The sequence below is a fragment of the Mastigoproctus giganteus genome, chromosome 3, assembly GCF_048544385.1.
Source record: "Mastigoproctus giganteus isolate SK-2022 chromosome 3, ASM4854438v1, whole genome shotgun sequence".
Taxonomy (NCBI): Eukaryota; Metazoa; Arthropoda; class Arachnida; order Uropygi; family Thelyphonidae; genus Mastigoproctus; species Mastigoproctus giganteus.
The window spans coordinates 123858576-123883277 of record NC_143577.1 but is presented as its reverse complement, the minus strand read 5'-3'; the positions used below and the strand labels follow the sequence as shown (position 1 = coordinate 123883277).

General features: G+C 36.2%; 1 protein-coding gene across 1 annotated transcript in view; it reads right to left on the bottom strand.

Annotated features, from left to right (window-relative positions):
• The window catches only part of LOC150088255 (intermembrane lipid transfer protein VPS13A-like), a 3009916-nt gene that overhangs the window by 456247 nt on the left and 2528967 nt on the right, over positions 1-24702 (bottom strand). The window contains exon 68 of the mRNA XM_090370087.1: positions 6248-6313. Coding sequence (XP_090226213.1) covers positions 6248-6313 — 66 coding nt within the window. The remainder of the gene's footprint in view (positions 1-6247; positions 6314-24702) is intronic.

The window sequence follows — 24702 nt, the reverse complement described above, 5'->3', positions numbered from 1 at the left end:
AAAGGTCGTACACTTGCACCACCTTTGGACTTCGAATGTCCATAGATCAAAGATGGTGTACTTTTCATCACCTTGCACCATGCTGCCAGCACCCATGGTTTGAGAGACCATCAGCAAAAATGCAAAGAAATTTTGCAATCTTTTTCTTAAAGAGGGCTCCACAAAATCCCCCCCCCCCCACTGCTATGAAAAACGCTGTGTTGCTTTCTGCCGTATTGCCAATTTTCTTGAACGGCAATACTCTGATGTTGAAAACTAAAGGCCTCTTCGGCTTTCTTGTGATTCGTTTGTATTTTGATGCAACCCTCCGTATTAGGAAAATTAGACCGTCGAATTTCAAAGAAAGGAAGTTGAAGAGTTCTGAGTGATTGGTGGAAATTCATATTATAATATTTTTTTCTCTGATCTGTAAATGATTCAGCAATGAATTTCAATCAAAAAAAATTACTGACATCAGAGTAATAAAATTACAAACCATTCTCTCAAATTTTTTGAGACGTCATGGACCATTCATAATTTGTGAATATAAATTTATGAAAACTGGAATAATAAATATGCTTACATGAAGGCCTTGAAGACGAGTAATCAAGCGTGAGGGTGCATAAGCACACATACCTTGGGTGACTGGGGTTCAAGCCTATGACCATGGGTGTCGGCAGCGTGGTGCAAGTGCACCACCTTTGGATTTTGAAGTAATACACAATTTTTAATATTTTCGTTAATTTATTGAAACGTTAAAACAATACAAATTCTTTATTTCAAAATACAAGTCCTTTCTCCCACTGATCACAAAGCATTGGCTCAGCTGTATACATAAATCAGTCAAATTTGACAATTTAAATATTGCATGTATTCGAAAATTTGGTGAACAAAAAATTTATTTCCACATGCACCACCTTTCAAAATATTCTTCTGCTGCCCATGTCCATTAAATATATTATGGCATTTCTTCTATTCTCCTTATCTTGTGAACTCCTCTGACAGGGTGGTCGCCCGGAGCATAAACAGCAAATTCATTGATAAAACCACTTATTACAGGATCACTACAAAGTTGGCATTGCATTGATGAATGTGCACTCTGTTCAGAGTGCACATTCATCATTTACTGTGTGTAAAAGGAGAAAAAAGGCAAGGAGAACTTGCTTTTTGTTCCAATAATGCAAAATGAAAATATCTGATTGGCTGAATTTTTTTGTTTCGTTTCCCACTCTCGTTTTCCCCAGTTTCTCCTTCAAGTTACTTTATAACAAATTTTCCCACCACAAGCGAAATACATATAAAATGTATTAAAAGCGACAAAGTCCAGTCTTGTTGGCAGTATAGAAAGAAAACAATAGACAAGGCTAGAATGTTGTTGTAAAAATGGCAAATGACTTAAAAGCCATAATTTTATTAAAAAAATTTAATGAAACTGCATGCTTTGTAGTGACACGTTGGACAAATAACTTGTGTGATCGAAACCCGCTAATTTTGGGGTGACTAAAAGAGACGTTTTACTCTTCCTTGTCAGGCGCCTCTGTAGCCAGGTGGGCAGGAGCAGCAGTGCATAGCACATGCCTCTTGATTAGACAGGGGTTTGAGCCCGTGACCACCAAAAAACAGAGGATGCGGAAAGGTCAGGGAATGACCACCGCATATCCCCGGAGCAATATGGCCTTAGTTGCTAGTGCTCCTAAAAACCACATAACAACAACAACTTCCTTGTCATTGTTTCATTCGCTCTCTGAACACCATGAGATAAATGCTAATTACACGAAGGGTTCCGCCCACTGCATCGGTCACTTACAGAACGTCATTGACATAGGCGAGGATCAAAGGAGCGGCAATTTAGATGTGTCTCTGGTTAGCATAGTAATAACTCATACGTAGTCCTTGTAGTTTTTCGTTTCAGATAAACAAATAAAAAGGAAAGGAAAAAAATCTAAGGCATTAAAATGATAACACTGGCCATAGCTAGACTGTTGTGTGACAAATTTGTGTATTGTAAAGTAAAACATAATGCCCTCTGACAACAATCAGAGGGCAACAACCCACACAAAAAATGTAAAATAAATTCAACACTAGAATAAAATCAGATGTGATGTACACACTGTGTATATGTATATTTGGCGCTGATTTTGCTGAATATTTCACGACTATCTTTTATTTGATACTATTTCTGTAAGCATGGCACAGTCAAAACAATACTCGGACAGCCAGTTGCTGTGCTGATAAGAATATCTTACATAGAAAAGAATAGCAAAGGCTTAAAAAGCGGTACTCACCTTGAAATTAATCTGCAATGGTTTACTTAGGTAGCATGGTTAATGTTTAAGTTGAATTGTTAAATTGAAAAATTAAAAGGGAGGGAAGTAGGTAAAAGTTGACTGAGTTAAATGGGTGCAAGGAAACAGAAGTGTACACATCCAATCCTTGGTTGTCATCGAAATAAAAGAAAGAAGAATAATTAAAAACTATGTAAGTGAATCCGGTGAAGCCAATAGTCTTTACGAGGACTTTCGTTAGTTAAAGAACGTCTTCAGTTGGCAATGTGTGGGGAGAGAACGCGCATAGTATTTTAAGAATAAAAATTATACTCTCGTGATGCCTTTTTTGACATGGGGGAACTTTAATCTCGAGAGGTTCCAAATTGGGGAAAGATTGAAGGGGAGTTTATAATTTAGAATTTTGAGGTTAGAGTGGTGCTTGTACCATTCGATAACTAGAGCTTCATATTGAAGTATTCTGTAGCTGGATTTTAGTTTAATGATGGAAATGGCAGAATCGATGAGTGGGTTGTGGTTGTGAGTCTGGGCATGAGTTATAAGTTCTGTGACAGATTGGTTAGACGTGAGACTATGGAAATGGTAGTATGCATGGGTGTTGGATGTTTTTGATGAGCCAAATTTGGTAGTGGTACATCCGATATAATATGTGTTGCAGTTTGGTTGACAATTAATGAGGTATATAATATTATTAAGGTTGTTTGTAGAATATTTGTATGTGTCTTTATAGGTGCTGAAGAAGGATCCTAATTTGTTGTAGGTGGAAAAAACAAGGGAGATATCAGTGTTGTTAAATAGGCGTCGGAACTGTCCTGCTAGTTCATTGTGGTAAGGGAGGACTATGCAGATGTTAGTTTTATTTTTGTCTTTGGTTGGGATGTTAGATTTAATTTTATTTTTTAGCGTTAAGGATTGTATTTAAAATGAGTTGGTGGGGTAACCTCTGGATATAAATTTGTCGGTAATATACTGTATTTCATTGTGAAGGTCAGTGGGTGAGGAACTGTACTTTAGTGCATTGTGAATTTGGTTATATAAAACTGCCTTTTTAGTGTTTAGAGGGTGATGAGAAGCAAAATGTAAGTATTTACCGGTGTTTGTATTTTTCCTGAAAATTTTCGTATTTAATTTTGTGCCTGTTATATAGATAGTGAGATTAAGGAAATTTATCTGATTGTTCTGTTCAATTTCAAGGGTGAATTTAAGTCTATCATGTACAGAGTTAAGTTTTACGAAGAGGTTATTAATAATGGATTTGTTGCCTACTACAAGAATGTCGTCAGCATAGCGCATGTATAATTTTAGTTCAGGGGAAAGGGGTGTAGAATTTGGCTTTCAATGGCGGCTAGGTAGATTTCGGAAAATGGGGCCGAAATCCCTAGTCTCATTGGTAAGCCATATATTTGTTGGAAGATTTTTTCGTTGAATCTAAAAAATCTTGCTTCTAATAGAAGGGTGGTGAGTTCAAGGATATGGTCTATAGAAAGGGAGGTACGTTTTGTTAAGGTATTGTCTGTTTCTAAGAACTTGCGTAAGGCTTGTAAAGTAAATGGAATATGGACATTTGTGTAAAGAGAAGTAACGTCATAGGAAGCTAGGATGTTTGTATCGGATATTGTGATATTATTAATTTTTTGAAAAGCTTGATTGGTGTTATTGATCTTGAATGTGGAAAATTTAGTAAGGGGGGTTATAATTTTGACCAAGAAGGAGGATAAATTAGCAAAAGCTGAATTGCTATATGATACAATTAGTCTTAAAGGGTGGTCTGCTTTGTGTAACCTGATAATCCTAAACATGTGGGGGAGGATGTTATTGCGGATTCCAATTTGCTGTAGTGTGGAAAGGTTGATTTCCTTATTTTGCCTGAGTTTCCTGAGAATTATGTCGAGTTTATTTTTGAGTCTTACGATGTTATGGTTATTTACATTTATATATGTGTATTCCCCTTTCTATAGACCATATCCTTGAACTCACCACCCTTCTATTAGAAGCAAAATTTTTTAGATTCAACGAAAAAATCTTCCAACAAATATATGGCTTACCAATGGGACTAGGGATTTCGGCCCCATTGTCCGAAATCTACCTAGCCGCCATTGAAAGCCAAATTCTACACCCCTTTCCCCCTGAACTAAAATTATACATGCACTATGCCGACGACATTCTTGTAGTAGGCAACAAATCCATTATTAATAACCTCTTCGTAAAACTTAACTCTGTACATGATAGACTTAAATTCACCCTTGAAATTGAACAGAACAATCAGATAAATTTCCTTAATCTCACTATCTATATAACAGGCACAAAATTAAATACGAAAATTTTCAGGAAAAATACAAACACCGGTAAATACTTACATTTTGCTTCTCATCACACTCTAAACACTAAAAAGGCAGTTTTATATAACCAAATTCACAATGCACTAAAGTACAGTTCCTCACCCATCGACCTTCACAATTATATCCAGAGGTTACCCCCACCAACTCATTTTAAATACAATCCTTAACGCTAAAAATAAAATTAAATCTAACATCCCAACCAAAGACAAAAATAAAACTAACATCTGCATAGTCCTCCCTTACCACAATGAACTAGCAGGACAGTTCCGACGCCTATTTAACAACACTGATATCTCCCTTGTTTTTTCCACCTACAACAAATTGGGATCCTTCTTCAGCACCTATAAAGACAAATAAAAATATTCTACAAACGACCTTAATAATATTATATACCTCATTAATTGTCAACCAAACTGCAACACATGTTATATCGGAAGTACCACTACCAAATTTGGCTCATCGAAAACATCCAACACCCGTGCATACTACATTTCCATAGTCTCACGTCTAACCAATCTGTCACAGAACTTACAACTCATGCCCATACTCGCAACCACAACCCGCTCATCGATTCTGCCATTTCCATCATTAAACTAAAATCCAGCTACAGAATACTTCAATATGAAGCTCTAGTTATCGAATGGTACAAGCACCACTCTAACCTCAAAATTCTAAATTCTAAACTCCTCTTCAATCTTTCCCCAATTTGGAACCTCTCGAGATTAAAGTTCCCACATGTCAAAAAAGGCATCACGAGAGTATAATTTTTATTCTTAAAATACTATGCGCGTTCTCTCCCCACACATTGCCAACTGAAGACGTTCTTTAACTAACGAAAGTCCTCGTAAAGACTTTTACTTTACTTATTGGCTTCACCGGATTCACTTACATAGTTTTTAATTATTCTTCTTTTTTTTATTTCGATGACAACCAAGGATTGGATGTGTACACTTCTGTTTCCTTGCGCCCATTTAACTCAGTCAACTTTTACCTACTTCCCTCCCTTTTAATTTTTCAATTTAACAATTCAACTTAAACATTAACCACGCTACCTAAGTAAACCATCGCAGATTAATTTCAAGGTGAATACCGCTTTTTAAGCCTTCGCTGTTCTTTTCTGGTCTATTAACACGGTTCTTGAAGATTTCTAAAAATTCTGTATTGAATATGTTACATTTAATTTTTAAAAAAATTCTCGTTTATTAATGAAATTCGTTAATTGTCTTGAGAAATGAATCTGTCTTCCAAATTTAACGGTCTCCTTTCAAGATTAGGCCCAAATGCAGCTGCATTGAAATAGTTATGCTACTGAACAAAATCATTGGTTTTTCAGGAGATTGTCTTTCAGTTAGCTCTTCGTACACTGAAAACCCCCTTGAGAAAACAGAGAAGAAGTAAACTGCCTCCTGCTTTTTTTTTTCTTTAATTTCGAATTTTTGGTTAAGTGAGGGCCTATGGCCCATCTGAATTCGCCTCTGTACTGGTGTATAGTATACAGACCCTGATAGGAATAAATTTGAAAAATGTGCTAGATAAAGTAAATATACACAGACCAGAAAGTCCATATGTAATTAGAAATGTCAAAATATATTGATGCTTATAACTCACTCACACACACACACACACACATACACACTCACTCACCATAAATTCCTTTGATTCTCTTACTGGTGCTTGCACAAGTCTCATATCAGCAATGTGTTCCATTTTCTGGAAAAAAAGTAATAATAAAATAAATCATAAATCACCCTGTTTTTCTACAGCTATACATATAATTATTTATTACTTGGTGTATTATCCTAGAGAATAATTTCTTTATTCCTTGAGATAATAATTGGTGTAATATCCCAGTAGATTAACTAAGGAGTTCCCAATGAAAGAAAGAAAAATAACACAAAAATACTCGGCAAGGTAACTTATAACTTACATGATTAAAAATTATACTGTGATAATTCAATGCTATATAATTTGCAAATAATTCATTACTTCAATACTCATAAAAATTCATAACTCATAAAAAGTCAGGATCTAGCTTATAATGATTTCGGATTATTTCAGCTCTGTTAATGAAAAAGCTGTCTCTCATCACCTGGTAAGGCAAGTTGAAGAACATGATTAGATTTTGTGCTGATGGAAGAAATTTTTGAACTCAATAAAGTTGAGATATAAAGGAAATAGTCATTTTTCATTAAAAAGCAAGTAGGTTAAATTTGAGGATAATATAGTAGATTTCAGAATAACAGCACTTTCGAGGATTGAAGGTGCCTTTATATTGATTTTTCTGTTATCTAGAAAGTTTTATTCTTAATATATTCAATGCAGAAATAATGAGGCTAAATAAGAAATAGAGAGATTAAGAATGCAATTTTATTAACTGCACATAAAAAACATAAACATCCTGTAACATGTAAAGATAAAAACATAAACATGCTTCAGTATATAACCATAAAAAAGAAAAAAAAATTATTCTAGCTGATCCTCTTCGAATATGTTTGCTTTAAATATAGAGAGTGCCATTTCTTCTAATGCTTCATCTGTAGTAGAGGGTACATTTTCTTGTTGGTTTTCTTTAGGAATAGTAACTGCTTTTTTAAAAAATTTTCTTACATCACTTTGTTTCACTGATGCTGGTTTTTTTTTTTTTTTTGTTATCATTGTGTTTTGTAGCATGTGTACTTATATTACTTCTTCCATAGTAAAGCTTGGATTTTGTTCAAAAAAATGAAGAATATTTTCCATATTTCATTTTTCAACAGAATAAGCTATCTTTCAGTTATGTCTATGTCCTCTTCTTCTGCATCTGAACAAAGTGTATCATCTAGTTTCTCAACAGTAAGACACTATCAATGATTTCTTGATCTGAGAATGACTGTGATAATTCAATCGCATTATTAACAGTGAGCCATGCATCAATATCTCCAACTTCAACTTCAAGGCTATGTAAAGGATTTTCTGTTGTGGTAGATTGTACTGTCCACATTATTTCTTCAATACTGCTTTGCTTTGACCCAGGGCTGGCACTAGAGATTGCAAAACGATTTTCTTTTCTAAAGCTAACAATGCTTTTTGACCGTATATTGTGATCACAGGAATGAAAATTACCAAATAGGGGTAAGTATGAAACTTAAATAGGGATTATTTGTCTTTGCGCATAAAAGCCTACAAATCGGAGATGAGATATGGCTGATGAACATTAACAGAATTTTCGTGTAATTTAATTTCTACGGTTTCTGCAATTAACAGTTGCGTATAATTACATTGGACACTAATTATTTTGGCCTCATTAAATAAAAAAGTATGTTTTTCGTTAACGATATGAAAGGCTAATTCTGATGCTGCTGAACGAGAAGTACGAACTGAAGCGACATGTTGATTAACACGAATATTCAGAGGAAAATGCATCGAACTTTGGTAAGATGAGTCGCAATCACCACAAGAAATGTTGTATACCAGGTCATTAATTTGTGTTGCGAACAAGGAAAGGACTGAGTGATTGTTCAGTATAGCGTGTAATTTCCGTATTGGCCTGGCCACAATTTTATATGTGGTAACTTTAAAGAATCTGTTAAGCAGTTTGTGCCACTGTTCAATATATGGGACAGAAATAAAGTATTTTTTGATATTACTATTGTTGGCTGGTGTAGTATTTTGTACGGGGGATAACCGCTGTTTAAATCTGCTGGTTAACATTTATATTTCTGAGCCCAAAGCAGATTCCATCGTTGAATATTTCTAGGCATTTAGAAATTGATTAAAGATAATCGATCTTTTGTAGATTTCAGATAGATGTTAAACTGGATTTTATTAGAGTCCCGAATAAGTGTGAAATTTAGAAAATTTATTGACTTTGCATGTATGTATCCGCCCTTTCCAAATGTAAATTTGAGCCTAGAATGAATATTATTAAACAAATGTAAAATGTCTTGGATAGTATTACTATCAGTAATAACTAGAACATCGTCTAAATACCTCCTATAGTATGTGATATGGTATGTCTAAATACCTCCCATAGTATGGAGTCGAAAAGGCATCAAATGTATATGCTCAATCGTTGAGAGATAGATCTCCGATATTAAGCATTCAGGATCAATCCCATTGGCTAACCAAAAATTTGTTTGTACATTTTGTCTCGAAAGGCGATACAGTTGGCCTCAACTAACAGTTTAATTAAGTTAAAAATTTCCTTAATAGGAAGCTTTGTATAACTAATTGGTATCGAATTATTATTTAACATATCCCGAATAATATCTAATGTGTATTCAACGTTTACATTCGTATATAATGAGGTAACATCTAGTGAGAATAAATTGTCATTGTTGCCAAGTCTACAGTCCTTAAAGTTATTAAATAATGTATCACAGTTCTTAATCCCAAATTGTATCGCCTGTCTAAAGGGTTTTATAATGCTATATACATGTGTGGCTAAGGATGAAAACGCTGAGTTTCTGTAGGAAACAATAGACCGAATAGGAAATCCAGTTTTGTGTAATTTTACCTGACCGAAAAGTGCAGGAATATTGTATGTTCTGGCCTTCAATTCCTTTAACCGAGCCATAGTAATATAGTCATTTTTTCGATACATGGTTAACGTTTTATTGCATTGATTGACTAAATTGGTAAATAGTGCCGGGTCTACTTCAAAATAAGTGGAGGTATCTGACAAACTTATTCTAACTTATTAATATAATCAAGTTTATCGAGTATTACCACTGTATCTCCTTTATCTGTCCTCTGTATAATAATGTCTTTATTTTCAGGAAGTTCATGTAAAGCTGAACTGTCATGTGTATTCAATTTAGGAAGTCGCGTTTCTTTTATGTTATTCACCACTTGGTTAACTTGTTGAATAAATAAATCTTTTTGCGGAACATTAAGAAGTCCAAATTCAATATCAATTACGCACTGTTTTTTACGTAGTTTTCGAGGTGGTAAATTATAATTTAATCCTTTGGATAAAAGTGAAATCTGGTCTTGTGATAGCGTATACGAGGAAAGATTTGTAACCTGTTGATATGTCGGTTCGTTGAATGCTGGGTGAGGGGGTGTCGACGAATTCTGTGGTAGCACATTGTGTGTGTGTGCAGGGAAGGGGGGATCGTCACCCAACTTGTATGCCCTTGGTCGCAAGCTCGACAATGTGTTAGAATTCGTATGAACATGTATTCACCCCTCCCGATAACGTTTGTAATTTGTTAACATGTCTTTTTTTTTATATCTGAGGCTTATGCTTCCCATTGCAAATCTCTGGAGGTCTTCAATACAGACCAATCGTTAGGATGTAGATAATTTTTTAATTTATCGCGAAGCTTCTTAACCTGGGAAAGGTATTTTTGTTTATTAGAATATCAAGATTTTAAGGCAAGTTTAACTATATTACGCGATGTGCCAAGTGCTAGTTGTTTTATGCCCGAAATTTTTTGATTTAAATTGACCCTAGCAAACTTCGGAACGATATTGTTTTGAAGGCAATATTTTAGAAACAAAATATGGTAACTTTGGGCAGAGTATCTTAGTGTTAATTTAACATAATTTTGCACCACTCTGTTCAAAAAATCCCCCATAATTATGTGTATCAATAGGTTATACCTGGAAAGAAAGGAAATAAATGAAACAAATCTCCAATAAGTTGTGTGCAAGATGTAGAAAAAGATCTATTGGTAATTGTTATTATATAGTGTTACTACTCAAATTTCTAATGATCCATTTTTGTGGCCAAATGTTTTTAATGATAATATTTGACAACTTATTGAAAAAAAAAAAGGGGCCTGCAAAAGCCTGATTCAGATTTTAAGTTCCCTCAAAGTGATGGTCAGCAGTTTTCAACAAATTTTTATAACAGAGTCTTGAGTAATAATAAAGTGATTGAAAGATCTTCACTTAGTTTCTTTACTCCATAACAAATTATGCAGATTATTGTTTTCTCAGCATTCGTAGCGAGCAGACGTGCCTATTACAGCTCTTCATAGCAATATTAAAGAACCAGAGATAAAAGGAGATTAAAGCAGGATTAGTGAAGTAGAGCAGGATTTCAAAGGTTTTTTAGTATAGTGCAAAGTTTATTTTAATATATTTTTTCCCCATAATAGTTTGATTTATTTTTTTATATTAGTTTGTTTTATTAATAATTAGTAAATTTCATAATGGTTATTACGAGATCAGCTTTGAACACTTCGCCAGAGGGTATCATGACTCATGGAGATTTCTGGGTGAGTCATGATTTTATCCTTTGCAGAACCTGTGGCAAGTATTCCAAGGTCGACCTACTGGATAATCCTAGCTGACTTGGAGGTTCTTTTCTTTGTCACCGTAGTAAGGAGCGCACAGATCTTAAGTTACAATTTGGTGCATTGCTAGAACAATTTTAGTTGCTAAAAAAACGGGTGCATGCCCTTGAGAATAATGTAACTGGGAGCCAGTCAAGGACTCAAGACTCTAGCAACCTACTGAGTGATTCACTCCCGATTCGGGCCCCAGAACAGAATAACCAAGAATCTATCTTGGTTATTCTCAACTATTTCCCTGGCAATGAAGAATGACTCCATTGCCAGGGAAATTGTTGTTGTTTTGTTTGTTATTTGGTTTTTAGGAGCATTAGAAACTAAGGCCATATTGCACCGGGGATATGCGTTGGTCATTCCCTGAACTTTCTGCGTCCTCCGTATTTGGTGGTCATGGGCTCAAACCCCGGTCTAATCAAGAAGCGTGTGCTAAGCACTGGTACTCCTGCCCACCTGGCTATGGAGGCACTGTCAGGGAAATGGGAAAAAATTTTTTGTAATAAGAATAGGTGGACTAGAACCAGAGTATGTCTGCTGGGAGCAACTATTAATGATGTCACCAACAGACTGTCAGATTTTAAAGGAGGGAAAAGAGAATATTATTATTCATGTGGGGACTAATGACATTAAGCATACATGATCTGACCATTTGTTAGCCAAATATAGGACCATGCTGAAGAAATGTTGCAAGTTAGGTCACAATGCCTAGGTGTCTGCAATTCTGTGAATATAAACGATAGGAGGGATTATATGCTGAAAGCCTTATGGATTAACTCAAAACTTGAAGGACCCTGCAAGGCTTTTTGGAGGAAATTTCTATCAGCTTGGCCTGCACTTGTAGGTAGAAGGAATCTTTGTAGAGATGGGGTACAGTTAAACAAAGGTGGTGCAAAAGTTTTTGCCAGTATTATTGAGGATACCTTAAAGGTTCAGGGAAACTGCTAGTTTGGGGTGACAACGGTAATATAGATACGTGTTTATCTGATAGTATTGGTCAAATTAACTCTTGCACATACCTCAAGAGTATTTGTTTGTTACCCAACAGAACATAGTAGCAATATGTTCTAAGGGCAAAAACATTTCAAATGAGTGGATAGCAAATGCCAAGAAATCTAGCTTAAATAACTTTAAGGGATGTATCAGGGTATCACGGTAATATAGATACGTGTTTATCTGATAGTATTGGTCAAATTAACTCTTGCACATACCTCAAGAGTATTTGTTTGTTACCCAACAGAACATAGTAGTTCTAAGGGCAAAAACCTTTCAAATGAGTGGATAGCAAATGCCAGGGAATCTAGCTTAAATAACTTTAAGGGATGTATCAGGGTAGGTGTATCAGCACAAGAACACTTAAGTCTTAATTGTGTATACAGGAATGTCAGAATTGTCATCAATAAAATGATTGAATTTGAACTGCTGGTTAGGACAAGTAACGGTGACATAATAGGGCTTATGGAAACGTGGTGCCACCTGGAGATATGGGATGATGAGTTTCATTACAGAATGTATAATGTATTTAGGAAGGATAGGAAAGATAGAAGGAGTGGTGGGGTCATGCTTCTTATCAAAAGCAGCCAGAGCACAATGAAAGCTTTCCCAGATTCAAACATTTCGCATGCTAGCACAGAATCTGTATGGTGTGAGATAATTAAAAGCAAAGGTATATGAGAGTGGAAGTAATCTACAGGCCAGGTAATTGTGGAGATGATGATAGCCTCTACATGCAAATGGAATGGGCAAGTAAGCATCAATGTCTTATTATGGGTAATTGTAATTTGCCTCTAATTGATTGGAGCAAATGGGAAGGAAACTGCACATGGGTTACAAAATTTTTAAATCAACTAGATGGTTGTTATTCGTATCAACATGTCAGCAGGGAAAGTACTAGAGAAAAGAATACTCTAGACCTTATCATCACCCATGTACTAGATGACATAATAGGGCTGAAAATACAGAAACCAGTAGCAGGAAGTGATCATTGAGTTCTATGGTGGACAATGAAAAGAGAGAGAGAGAGAGAGAGAGAGAGAGAGAGAGAGAGAGAGAGAGAGAGAGAGAGAGAGAAAGAGAGAGAGAGAGAGAGATAGTAGCAGTTAAAGGCAAAGGAATGGGTTATAATTTCAGGAAAGGAAATTACATTAGCATTAGTAGAGGCATTTGATGCAAGAAAGCAAGCTTATGCAGCATCAGCCAAAAAAAAAAAAAAAAAAAAAAACCGACTTCCACTTCACCCCTCTGTTCGTTCAAAATACCTGTCCAGCTGGGCCTTAAACTTATTTAGGCTATCAACCTCCACCACAAGGGATGGAAGTCTGTTCCACCAACCAACCACCCGCTGGCTAAAGGCAAATTTCCGCACTTCTATCCTACATCTGTCTTTCCTTAATTTGAATTTATGCTCTCTCAGGTGATTTTTCTGAGCTAGAGGAAGAATCCCATCAGCATTGAGCATGCTTAAACCATTCAAGGCTTTATACACCTCTATCAGATCACCTCGCTGGTGCCTAGTCTCCAGACACTGTAATTTGCAAAATTTAAGCCTTTCTTCGTAAGAGCACCCCTTTGTTCCATTCACTAATCTCGTTGCCCTTCTCTGTACTCGTTCCAGCAGCTCTACATCCTTCTTGAAATGAGGCCTCCAGACCTGTATGCAGTACTCTAGGTGTGGCCTGACCATCGCCTTATACAATGGAATAATCACCTCCTTATCCCTGCTGGAAAAATTCCTGTATATCATTGACAATACTCCATGAGCTACTCTTGCAGCCCGTCTGCACTGCTCAGAGAACTTCATATCTGCCTGCACAACCACCCCCAAGTCCCTTTCATTCTCTACCACTGTCAGTGTAGTACCACAGAGTTGATACGTTGCTCTGGGGTTGCTGTTTCCCATGTGTAGTACTTTACATTTGTCAATGTTAAACTTCATTTGCCACCTCTCAGCCCATCTGCTCAACCTTTCCAGATCCTGTTGCAGCAGCATAGTGTCAGTAGTGTCCTTGACAACCCTGCCAACCTTTGTATCGTCTGCAAACTTGGACATTAAGTCCGATATACCATCATCAATATCATTTATAAATACAGAAAACAATAATGGACCCAACACTGAGCCCTGAGGGACTCCACTAATAACATCAGTCCACGATGAGCAGTGTCCATTGATTACCACTCTCTGTCTTCTCCCCCTCAACCACCCCTTTATCCATAGCAGCAATTTGCCTCCAATGTCACACTGCTCCAATTTGTGTAGCAGTCTTCCATGTGCAACAGTATCAAAAGCCTTTCTAAGATCCAAGTATATAATATCAAAGTTATTCCCTGCATCCAGTTCTTTTGTGACTGCATCATAGTATCCAATCAAGTTGGTCAGGCAAGACCTCCCCTTAACAAAACCATGCTGTGTCTGAGCTATAACTGAAGTCTTGTCTAAATGATCCTGCAGTGCTTCTTTAACCAGTGCCTCCATTAATTTTCCTGGAACAGAAGTTAAGCTCACAGGTCTATAATTACTTGTGTCAGCCTTTGATCCTCCTTTGTGAATTGGGGTCACATTTGCACATTTCCAGTCTATGGGTACCTCCCCTGAGTCCAAGGGAGCTCTCATAATTATGGCTAAGGGTTTGCTTACTTCCTTTGCTGCCCCCTTTAATATAACTGGATAGATCCCATCCACCCTGGGTGCCTTTCTTGTGTTTATCTTCAACAGTTTCTCCTCCACTTTACTCCCAGTTATTTCAAGATTCTGTAGCTTACTGCTGGAGTTGAATACACCTCTGGCATTCCCCTCGCTGAATAACTCCTCATGTGTGAATGTCGATGCAAAATATTCATTTAGTTTGTTAGCTACCTGAGCAGGATCATCAACACTTGACCCATCAATATCAAGTGGACCAATCTGATTCATCCCCTTCCTTCTAGAGTTTACATAAGTAAAGAACTCTTTGCTGTTTTTCTTTGCATCCCTTGCCAAGGATTTCTCGTAATCTGCCTTCGCCTGCCTAACCTCCTTTGTAACTTGGTTGCATATCAACTTGTATCTATCATAGGCTTCTGTGTCATGTGTTAATTTGTATGTATCCCATGCATTTTTCTTCTCTGCCATATGCCTCATTAGTTCATCTGACACCCATTTTGGCCTAAACCTTGAACAATATTTCTTAGTTGGTATGTAAAGCCTAGTAGCTTCCAAGATAAGCTCTTTGAATGCTTCCCATTTTGAATTTGCTGTTGGTAACATCATCAGTTGGTCCCACTGTATAGAATTTAAATAGTCTCAGTCCATCGTAGTCGCCTTTACGGAAGCAATAACCCTTCCCTTTACCCCTAATGGTAGTTACCTCTTTGAGTAAATCCCACTTCAGCACACTGTGATCACTGCCACCTAGTGGTTCATTTATCTGCAGATTCTTAATGCATGAAGAATCACTGCTGATAATCAAATCAAGAGTATTACTCCCTCTAGTTGCCTCCCGAACATGCTGATGTAGAAAACAATCATCCAATAAATCCACAAAAGTCCTGCTAGTGTGTGAGTAACCAGCCCCCAAATTCCAGTCAATATCTGGGAAATTAAAATCTCCCATTATAAGACACTCTGATTTACTGGCCCACTCTATTTCCCTGTACAGTTCCTTATTATACTCATCAGAGTCATTAGGCCTATAGCACACTCCTACTCTCAATTTTGATCTACCAATGTTTATGTCGCACCAAACTGACTCCACACTGCACTGCACTGTCCAGCGATGTTGACTGGCTTCACTTCCTTGGTTTTTATGTGTTTCTTAACTAATAGCATAACCCCTCCTCCCTTCCTATCCTGTCTATCCTTTCTGGAGACGTTGTACTCCCCAAATTGCAGTTCTGCATCCCTTATATCTGTGTGACACCAAGTCTCTGATATCCCAATAATATCTGCCTTTGATGTTTTGAGCAATACCTCAAATTCATCAAATTTATTTACTAAACTCCTAGCATTGGTGTACACGCAAGTATACCTGCACCTGTTTCTATTCTTAGCTACCCTAACACAACCCATGTGTTTACTTGTACTGCAATGGCTCCCAGCAGTCTCTGAAATACCATGCATCTTGTTTTTCAGGCTTCTGCTCATTCTAATAGAAGCAGTGCAAGAATCTCTTTCACCTCTGCCAGTGGCTACTGTCAATCTATTGGTCTTTGTCTCCCCCCAAGCTAGCAGTTTTCCGACCCACCTAACACTGCCTCGATAGCATCAGCAAATATTCTTGCACCCTTTCTATTTAAGTGTATCCCATCCCTGTAGAAGCAATCTCTCCTGTTAACAAGTACAGTCCAGGCTGAAAAAAATTCTACCCCTTGAGCCTTGCACAATCTTTCCAGGGCCGAATTGATCGACAAGGCTCTCATCATATACTCCCTCCTATCGTGTCTGGGCAGAATTGCAGACACTTTCAAATTCAACCCTAATTCTCGGCTTTTGTTCAACAGTGACCTGTACTTGTTAAGTAATTCTGCCGGTCTCCTACTCTTAATATTATTAGTGCCAACGTGTACAACTATATCACCTTTTGTGCCCTTAAAAGATGATATTCGCTCTACAACGTCATCAACCTTTGCCCCTGGCAGACATACCCTGGTCCTGTTCCACCTATCTTTTTTACAAAGCATGTTCCCCGTTTCCCTGACAATAGAGTCACCAACAACTACTAGTTCCTTCGGGACCAGCGCATTCTGCCTTAGGGGTTGTCTCTGTGTCACGCGATGCCCAAGTGCAAGCTCTGGCGTTGATGTGGGCAGCTGAGAGCTTGATGGGCCCCTCAATTTAGTTTCTTCGAGGGCATCCACCCTGTCCTTCAAGCTCTCATATAGGCCCACAAGAACGCCGAGTTGTTGCCTGATATCGATACACTCCTTGCATCGCGCACACACAAAGACATCCCCCTTGGCAGTATCATGTCCCGTACCCGATTGCTCTGCAAACATCAAGCAAACAGTGCATTTTATAAGGCTGTGAGTCAGAGGACAACTGCCCCCCTCAGTTCTGCTCTGAGCCACAGTGCTTCCATTAGCTTGAGCCTTTTGCTTTGCTGCTCTGGTCTGAGTCATGATTCTATTAATTTATTAATTAATTATGTTATGTTATTAATTATATTACGTTTGTAATTTAAGTCGTTATATGTATTTATTTAAACGTACAATTTAACTGCTAACGAAGTTGAACTAACGCTATCTAGTACGGTATATAACCTACGGTATATCTAGTACAGTATCACAATGACGGGAAAGTTACTAACGATAACGGTTAGTTACGACGGTTTAAGATTCTACATGACTGGGTAGATATCTCACAGAGTGCAAAGACAACTGAATTATGGTATACCTTTAAAACATTAATCACAGAAGCCTTGAATGCTTATATATCATTGAAAAAATACTCCCCGAGGAGGATTCCAAGTTGGATGAATAATGAAGTTGCCAAATTATTTGAGCAGAAAAAGCCTGCATGGAAAATTTACAGAGCATTAAAAAGTACTGAAGCCTATAACAGCTACAAATTGATCTGTAATAAAGCCACTGAAAAGGCTGGCAAAGGCAGATTATGAGAAATCGCTAGCAAAGAGAGCAAAGGGGGAGGGTAAGGAATTGTTCACATATATAAATCCAAAGAACAGAAGGACAAACCAGATCGGACCCTTATTTAATCAACATGGGATAGTATTAGATACCCCAGCTGAAGTTGCAAATGAACTCAACAGTTACTTTGCATCGATATTTATAGAAGAAAAACCCTTCAGGTCAATGAGAAATTCTGGGAGTGAAGTTGAAAAAAATGTAATTAATGATGTTTAAATGTCACACGTTTATTTAATGAAAAACGTTCGAGCTTACAGGCCAATAAGGCTCCTTGGATTGATAGCATTTATCCTATAATCTTAAGGGAGGTGGAAAGTGAGTGCCTTGAACCATTGAGGCTAATTATGAGAGCATCACTGGGCTCGGGAGTGATTCCATTGGATTGGAAAAGTGCCAATGTATCTCCAATACGTAAGGGTGGGTCTAAGAGTGAAGTGGGAAATTACCGGCTGGTTAGTGTAACTTCAGTAGTAGGGAAAATCATGGAGACTATCACCAAGGGTGGAATTCAGGATCACTTAGATAGAAATGGAACTCTGAAAGATATACTCAGTATGGTTTTAAAGGGAAAATCATGTTTAACTAATCTGGTTAGCTATTTTGACAGGGTCACTCAAGAGCTGGACTTAGGAATAATTTCAATGTTGTTTATTTGGATTTCAGCAAAGCATTTGACTCAGTCCCCATGAGTAGTTATTTTATAAGCTGGAATAGGTTGGAATCACAGGGAAAATCCTTAGATGGATAGCAGGGTGACTTCGGTGCAGGAGGCAGAGGATTGTGATAAATGGTTATTCCCACGATTGGGTTGATGTAAGAAGTGGAGTTTCCAAGGATCAGTATTAGGACCATTGTTGTTTTTGATTTTCATAAATGACATTGATGAAAGGATATAGGGTGTGATGTCTAAATTCGCAGATGATGTAAAGATTGATAGAGTAGTTAATTGCTGCCAAGCAGAGCTTCTTCAGAATGATCTAGATAGACTTCAGAGATGGTCAGAAAAATGGCAGCTATGCTTTAATCCAGCAAAGTGTAAGGTATTGCACCTGGGGAACAGTAACCCCAAAATAATGTTTGTTTGTTTGTTTGTTATTAGGAGCATTAGCAACTAAGGCCATATTGCTCCGGGATATGCGGTGGTCATTCCCTGACCTTTCTGCATCCTCTGTATTTGGTTGTGACAGGATTGAACCCCGGTCTAATCAAGAAGCGTGTGCTACGCACTGCTGCTCCTTCCCACCTGGCTACGGAGGCGCCTCCAAAATAATGTATACACTTGGCAGAGTTGAACTGAAGTTGGTAGTGGAGGAAAGGGACTTGGGTATTATGCTACGGTCAGATATGAAGTTCTCAAGAGCATTGTAGGCCGGTTGCAAGGAGGACCCGTGGTGTCCTATCGATGATTTATCTAACAATCACTAGTAGAGATAAGGAAGTCATGATCCCATTATTATATAAGGCTATTGTTAGACCATGCTGCATTCAAGTATGGAGATCGCACCTAAAGAAAGTCATTGTTCTTCTTGAAAGCGTCCAAAGATGGGTAACTTGCCTGGTGAGATCGGTAAAAGGGCATCCATATGAAGAAAGACTGAATATGTGGGTTGCAGAGCTTGGAAACTAAACATCTTAGAGGAGACTTGATTGAGGTGGTTAAGGCTCTGAGAGGCATAAGAAAAATGAATAAGGACGAAATTTTCACAGTTATAAATGATTCTAAACTAGGGGGCCATAATTTCAAGTTATGGGGGGAGTTGTTTATACTGGAATAAGTTATCTACATGGGTGGTAGAGGCTGACAGTCTGAGGATATTCAAAGCTCAGCTAGACCTTTGAAACTAGAGGAAGGAAATGCATAGGTTGTCCATTTCCTTTTCTCTTATTAATTTTTATTATTATATATATATATATTTTTTTTTTTTTAAATTTTATTCTTATTATTATTAATTTGTTTTTATTCTTATTATTTTATTTTATGTATTTTTTGTTATTTTATTTTATATATTTTTTGTTATTTTATTTTATTTATTTATTTTTTTTGGCTGGTTCAGCATAACACAGGTTTCCTTGCACCATGTGACGATGACTAATACTAATTGTTTTTGTTGCAAACTATTTTCCTCCAACAGGTGCATTTGGCCAAGCAAAGGTTTTCAATGTGTAAAAAATCTAGGTCACACATTAGAAATGCATGAAAAAAAAAAAAAAAACATAGTAAATCTTTTAAAATTTGGAAAGATCTAGCATTGCATCTTAGAACAGAAAAAACTATAGATTATGAAAACCAAAGATTAATAAATGCTGAAAAAAAGGCCTTGGCCAAGTGCACCTGTTGGAGGAAAATAGTTTTAATATCGCTCCCGCTAGTTCCAAATCGGTGGTACCAGATATTGGTATAAAACCAAAAAAATGCTCCCTAATGTGCAATTTTTGGCAGGTCATTCACTAGAATTTTTGAGGAAAATCAGATGAATTATTGCAGCATGATAATGGGAACTTTTTAAAATTAGTAGAAACTATGGGAAAATTTGATAGCATGATGTCAGAACTTTTACTAAAAATAAAAGACAATAGCATGCATACTCATTATATTAGTAAAGACATACAAAATGAACTAATTAATTTATTGGCTAAATTGGTGCAGACTAAAATCTTAAAAATGGTATTAGAAGCTAAATATTACTCAATTATTTTAGATTTCACACCTGATAAAAATCAAACCAGATGACTGTTATTAGATTTTTTATTTTAAATAAAGAAAGCAATAAATTTGGAATTAGGGAGCATTTTTTTGGTTTTATACCAATATCTGGTACCACCGATTTGGAACTAGTGGGAGTGATATTAAAACAATTAAAAAGTTTTGGTTTACCTTTGGGCGATCTATGTGGGCAGGGATATGATAACGGGACAAACATGAAAGGTAAAAATTTATGTGTACAGCAGCAAATATTAAATTTAAATCCATATGCATTTTTCATTCCTTATCCACAAATCATTCATTAAATTTAGCAATTAATTTAATCACTGAATCAGCCTCAACAGAAGGAATAGTTTATTCAAGAGCTTTATGTATATTTTTTTGGTCCTAATTCTAGGAAGGCTACATTACTAAAACATGTTCCATCAGTAACTTTAAAACCTCTGTCTGAAACACTTTTGTCAAGTTGTATAGATGCTCTATGATGTGCTGTTGGAGTTGTCAGAAAATAATGAAAAAGATGCTATGACTTGTTATTTAGCAGAGTTACTAGCAAGAAAAATAATAACTTTCAAATTTATATGTTGAATTATGATATGGTATGGTATCCTAAAAAACTTAATGTGGTTTGCGAGATTTTGCATAACCCATGTTTAAATCTTATAGAATATTTAAGACTCCTTAAAGGACTGAAATAGTGTCAAATTTGGAAGTAATAATATGTGTTCAAGAACAAAGGAAAATTCTAGGTAGAATAAGAACAACTAAACTCATATGGGTGGGCCACGTGATTTCACATGATGGTTTGCTTCTGGATGCCATGGAGGGGACAGTGCAGAGAAAATGCCCTAGGGGAAGACCAAAACCTACCTTCATTGAGACGTTGCTGGATGAAGCAGGACTTTGAAATTTTGAGGAACTAAAACAAACAGCACAGGAGAGACAAGATGGAGACAGCTCATCAGAAGAACTGTCCAGTCACAAGACTGAATTACTGATGATGATGAAAGAAGCTAAAGATTTTTTAGAAGGAAATCATTCTGATGCAGGGTTTGAAGAACTAATACAAATTTCTAGCAAACCTGCAAATGCTTCAGACATAGATTCGGTTTTCGGTTTTTTTTTTTTTTTTTTTTAGGAGCATTAGCAACTAAGGCCATATTGCTCCGGGATATGCGGTGGTCATTCCCTGACCTTCCCGCACCCCCCGTATTTGGTGGTGACGGGCTCGAACCTTCAGACATAGAAGCTACTTTTAAAGATACTGTACCTCTAAGAGCTTGAAAAAAGAGAAATATTTCAATTATGAATCATGTGATGAATGCATTCAGCACACTCAAATTTAAGACTGAATTTTACTTCACTGTTCTAGATAAAGCAATAGCTTCTATCAAAGAATGATTCAAGTTATTGGATTATCATTGTAGCAAGTTTCACTTTTTGTATAATTTGAAAGCATTAGGAGAATGTCAAAAGATGATTTAAGCAAACACTGCATAGATTTACAACTCTCTGTTACAGATGGTGAACATAAAGATATCAATGGAACAGAGCTTTTTGAAAAATTACTAGATCTATCTATTCTCACTGATGTTCATTACCCTTTAGATGTTCTCAAATATTTGCATAATAATGAACATTGCTGTCTTTGTTTCCAAATGTAATAGTTGCATTAAAAAATTTACTTACTTTACCTGTATCTGGCTTCAGGAGAATGCAGTTTCTCAAAATTAAAGATAATTAAAATCTAAATGAGAACGTCAATATTACAAGATCGTTTAGTAGTGCTAGCAGTAATTTCTGTAGAAAAAGAGACATTGGAAAGCATCAATTATTCTGAACTTTTAATTAAATGAATTTGTGGATTTTGTCAGAAAGATTGAGTTTATATAAAATTTGTATATTTGTAACCCTTTATATTTTTCTGTTTTGAAAATATATTTGTTAAGCATCTTTGTGTTTATCGTTTATTATTTTTAAATTTGCAACTTTTGTTATAATTAATAAGTCTTTATTAATTTAATACATTTATATAATGTTTTTAATACATTTATATAATGTCTTTAATACATTATAATGTCATTCATTTATTATAATTATCTTTTCCTATAAATAGTGCATTTTAATCAACCCTCTTGTTAATGTTTTACAACTCATTTTGAAAAAATTTGAGTTTAATTATTAATAAACTATTTTGTTAGGTGCTTTCTTATAATGGTTCTCCAGAGTGCAGCCACTTTTCTATATTAGGAGCTGTTACAAGGTTTTCCTCAGGTGCCACAAATGCTAGTGCTTTGCCCTTACATTAAAACTATGAATATCATCCTCATCAGACGATAAGTCGGCAGACGTGAAACTTTCCTCCATGCTTTCACAATTATGTTACCCATTTATGGACAAATTCAATGGAAAGGTTCGGTGAAACACAAGCAGCAGTTGCTCTTGATATCTCAAAAGCTTTCAATCATATTTGAAAACAAGCTTCCATCTTATGGTCTGCCAATTGATTTTTGTAATTGGTTATCCAGTTTTCTCTCTGATCGCTCACTGAGGCTGATGGTACATGGCTCTCTATCTTTTAACTTCTCCACTAATCCTGGTGTCCCCAAGGCTCAATCCTTTCCCCCACTCTTTTCCTCTTGTATATTAATGACCTTCTTCCATTGACTGGAAATCCTATCCATAGTTTTGCCGACGATAGCACATTGCATTCCACTTTCCATTTTGAGAAATCTTGCCCTGCTCAATCAACTTCACCTTCTCGAAAATCTGCTACCAATTCCTTAAACGCTGATCTCCAGGTATTTCTCCAGTGGGGCAAAGACAACTTAGTTGATTTCAATCCTTCTAAAACTCAGTCTTGTCATATCTCACAAAAGGATTCTTCTGTTCCTATGCTTATCTTTGGTGACACTCCGATTTCTAGGCAAAATGATATATCTCTTTTGGGGATTACTCTGACTTCTAATCTCTCTTGGCACAAGCATATCACAAATATTGCTTCCTCTGCATCTAAAAAACTTGGTTTTCTCTTTCACTCTCAGCAATACTTTTCTTCCAAACAGCTGTTCACTCTGTACAAATCGCAAATCCGTCCTACCATGGAATTTTGTTCCCACATCTGGGTGTGGTGCCTCCAGACTTCTCTCAGTCTTCTTGATTCCGTTCAGAAAAGGGCAGTTAGGTTAATTAATGATTCATCTCTAACAGAGTCTCTCCACTTGCTGCCTCATAGATGTGCTGTTTCTGCTGCATGCCTCTTCTACAGATATTTCCATGGGCACTGTTCTTCTGAATTGGCTTCTATAATTCCCACTCAGTCTTTCAAAACAGTCCGAACATGTGCAGCCATCAGCCAACATCCATTTACTGTCCAACTTCAAACTCACAGAACCAAATTTTCATCTTCCTCGTTTATTCATTCAACTGCTGTTTTCTGGAACAACCTTCCTTCATACGTATTTCCTGAAAATTACAATCTGCAGAAGTTCAAGTCCAATGTCAACAAATATCTTCTTTCATCTTCTTAACCTTCAACCCAAGCACGATACTAAGTACTATAAGTTCTAATACCTCTCATGTTTGGGGTTTACATTAAAAAAAAAAAGAAAAAAAAAAAAAGGTTTGTTAACTTTAGGAGCCAAAGTGAGGGAATTTTAATTTAAAATAAATGTAAAACAGCGAAAAATAATCTGTGATATCAGTACAGAATTCACTTTTAAAATGGCAAACATAAACAAATACAGTAATCACGTGACTTGCAGTTTTCTTTTTTTGGCACTGCAAGACATCTGTTCTGTATGTAAGCATCCAATCTCAATGTGCTGTTAGCTCAAATGTTCCATTATCTGGGATGCCGTTATTTTGACAGTTTATTGTACATCTTTGTACCAAGTAAGATATTTTATGCAGATGATAATAAGATGAATGACAGTCCTATGTGAAAGAAGAAGATAGAAAAAGAAATAAGATGTATATGCAAAAATACTTCTTGGAGATGTCCTATTGATGATTGGTAATCAACACTCTTTTTTGTCCTTGACTTCTAAAGTCCTCTTCAAAATTATGTACTGATAAGATAGTAAACTCAGAAACATTATAAATATCTATACAAAAAAATAAAAATAAGCAAAGAAGTTGAAATTTTGAGTGAAGAATGGACAAAAAAAAATTACAAAAGTGCTTACCGAGCATATATGAATTCATTAAACAAAAATGACATTAAAATTGTTTTAAGTTTTGTTTTAGATGTAAATAAGAACAAAATGAATACATGACATTTTGCTATGTATTTTAACCTGATTTAAATGTCTTATTTTAAAATGAATTTAATTCTTTATATAGCATTGTGAAACTTGTTTCATTGTACTGAAATATTATTTTATTTTTATTTTATAAAGGGGGCAGAATGCAGAGAAATTCTGAAGGAGGAATACAGAAGTTAAGAACTATATATTGCCATTAATATTAGAATAATTAAATTTAAAAAATGTAATATT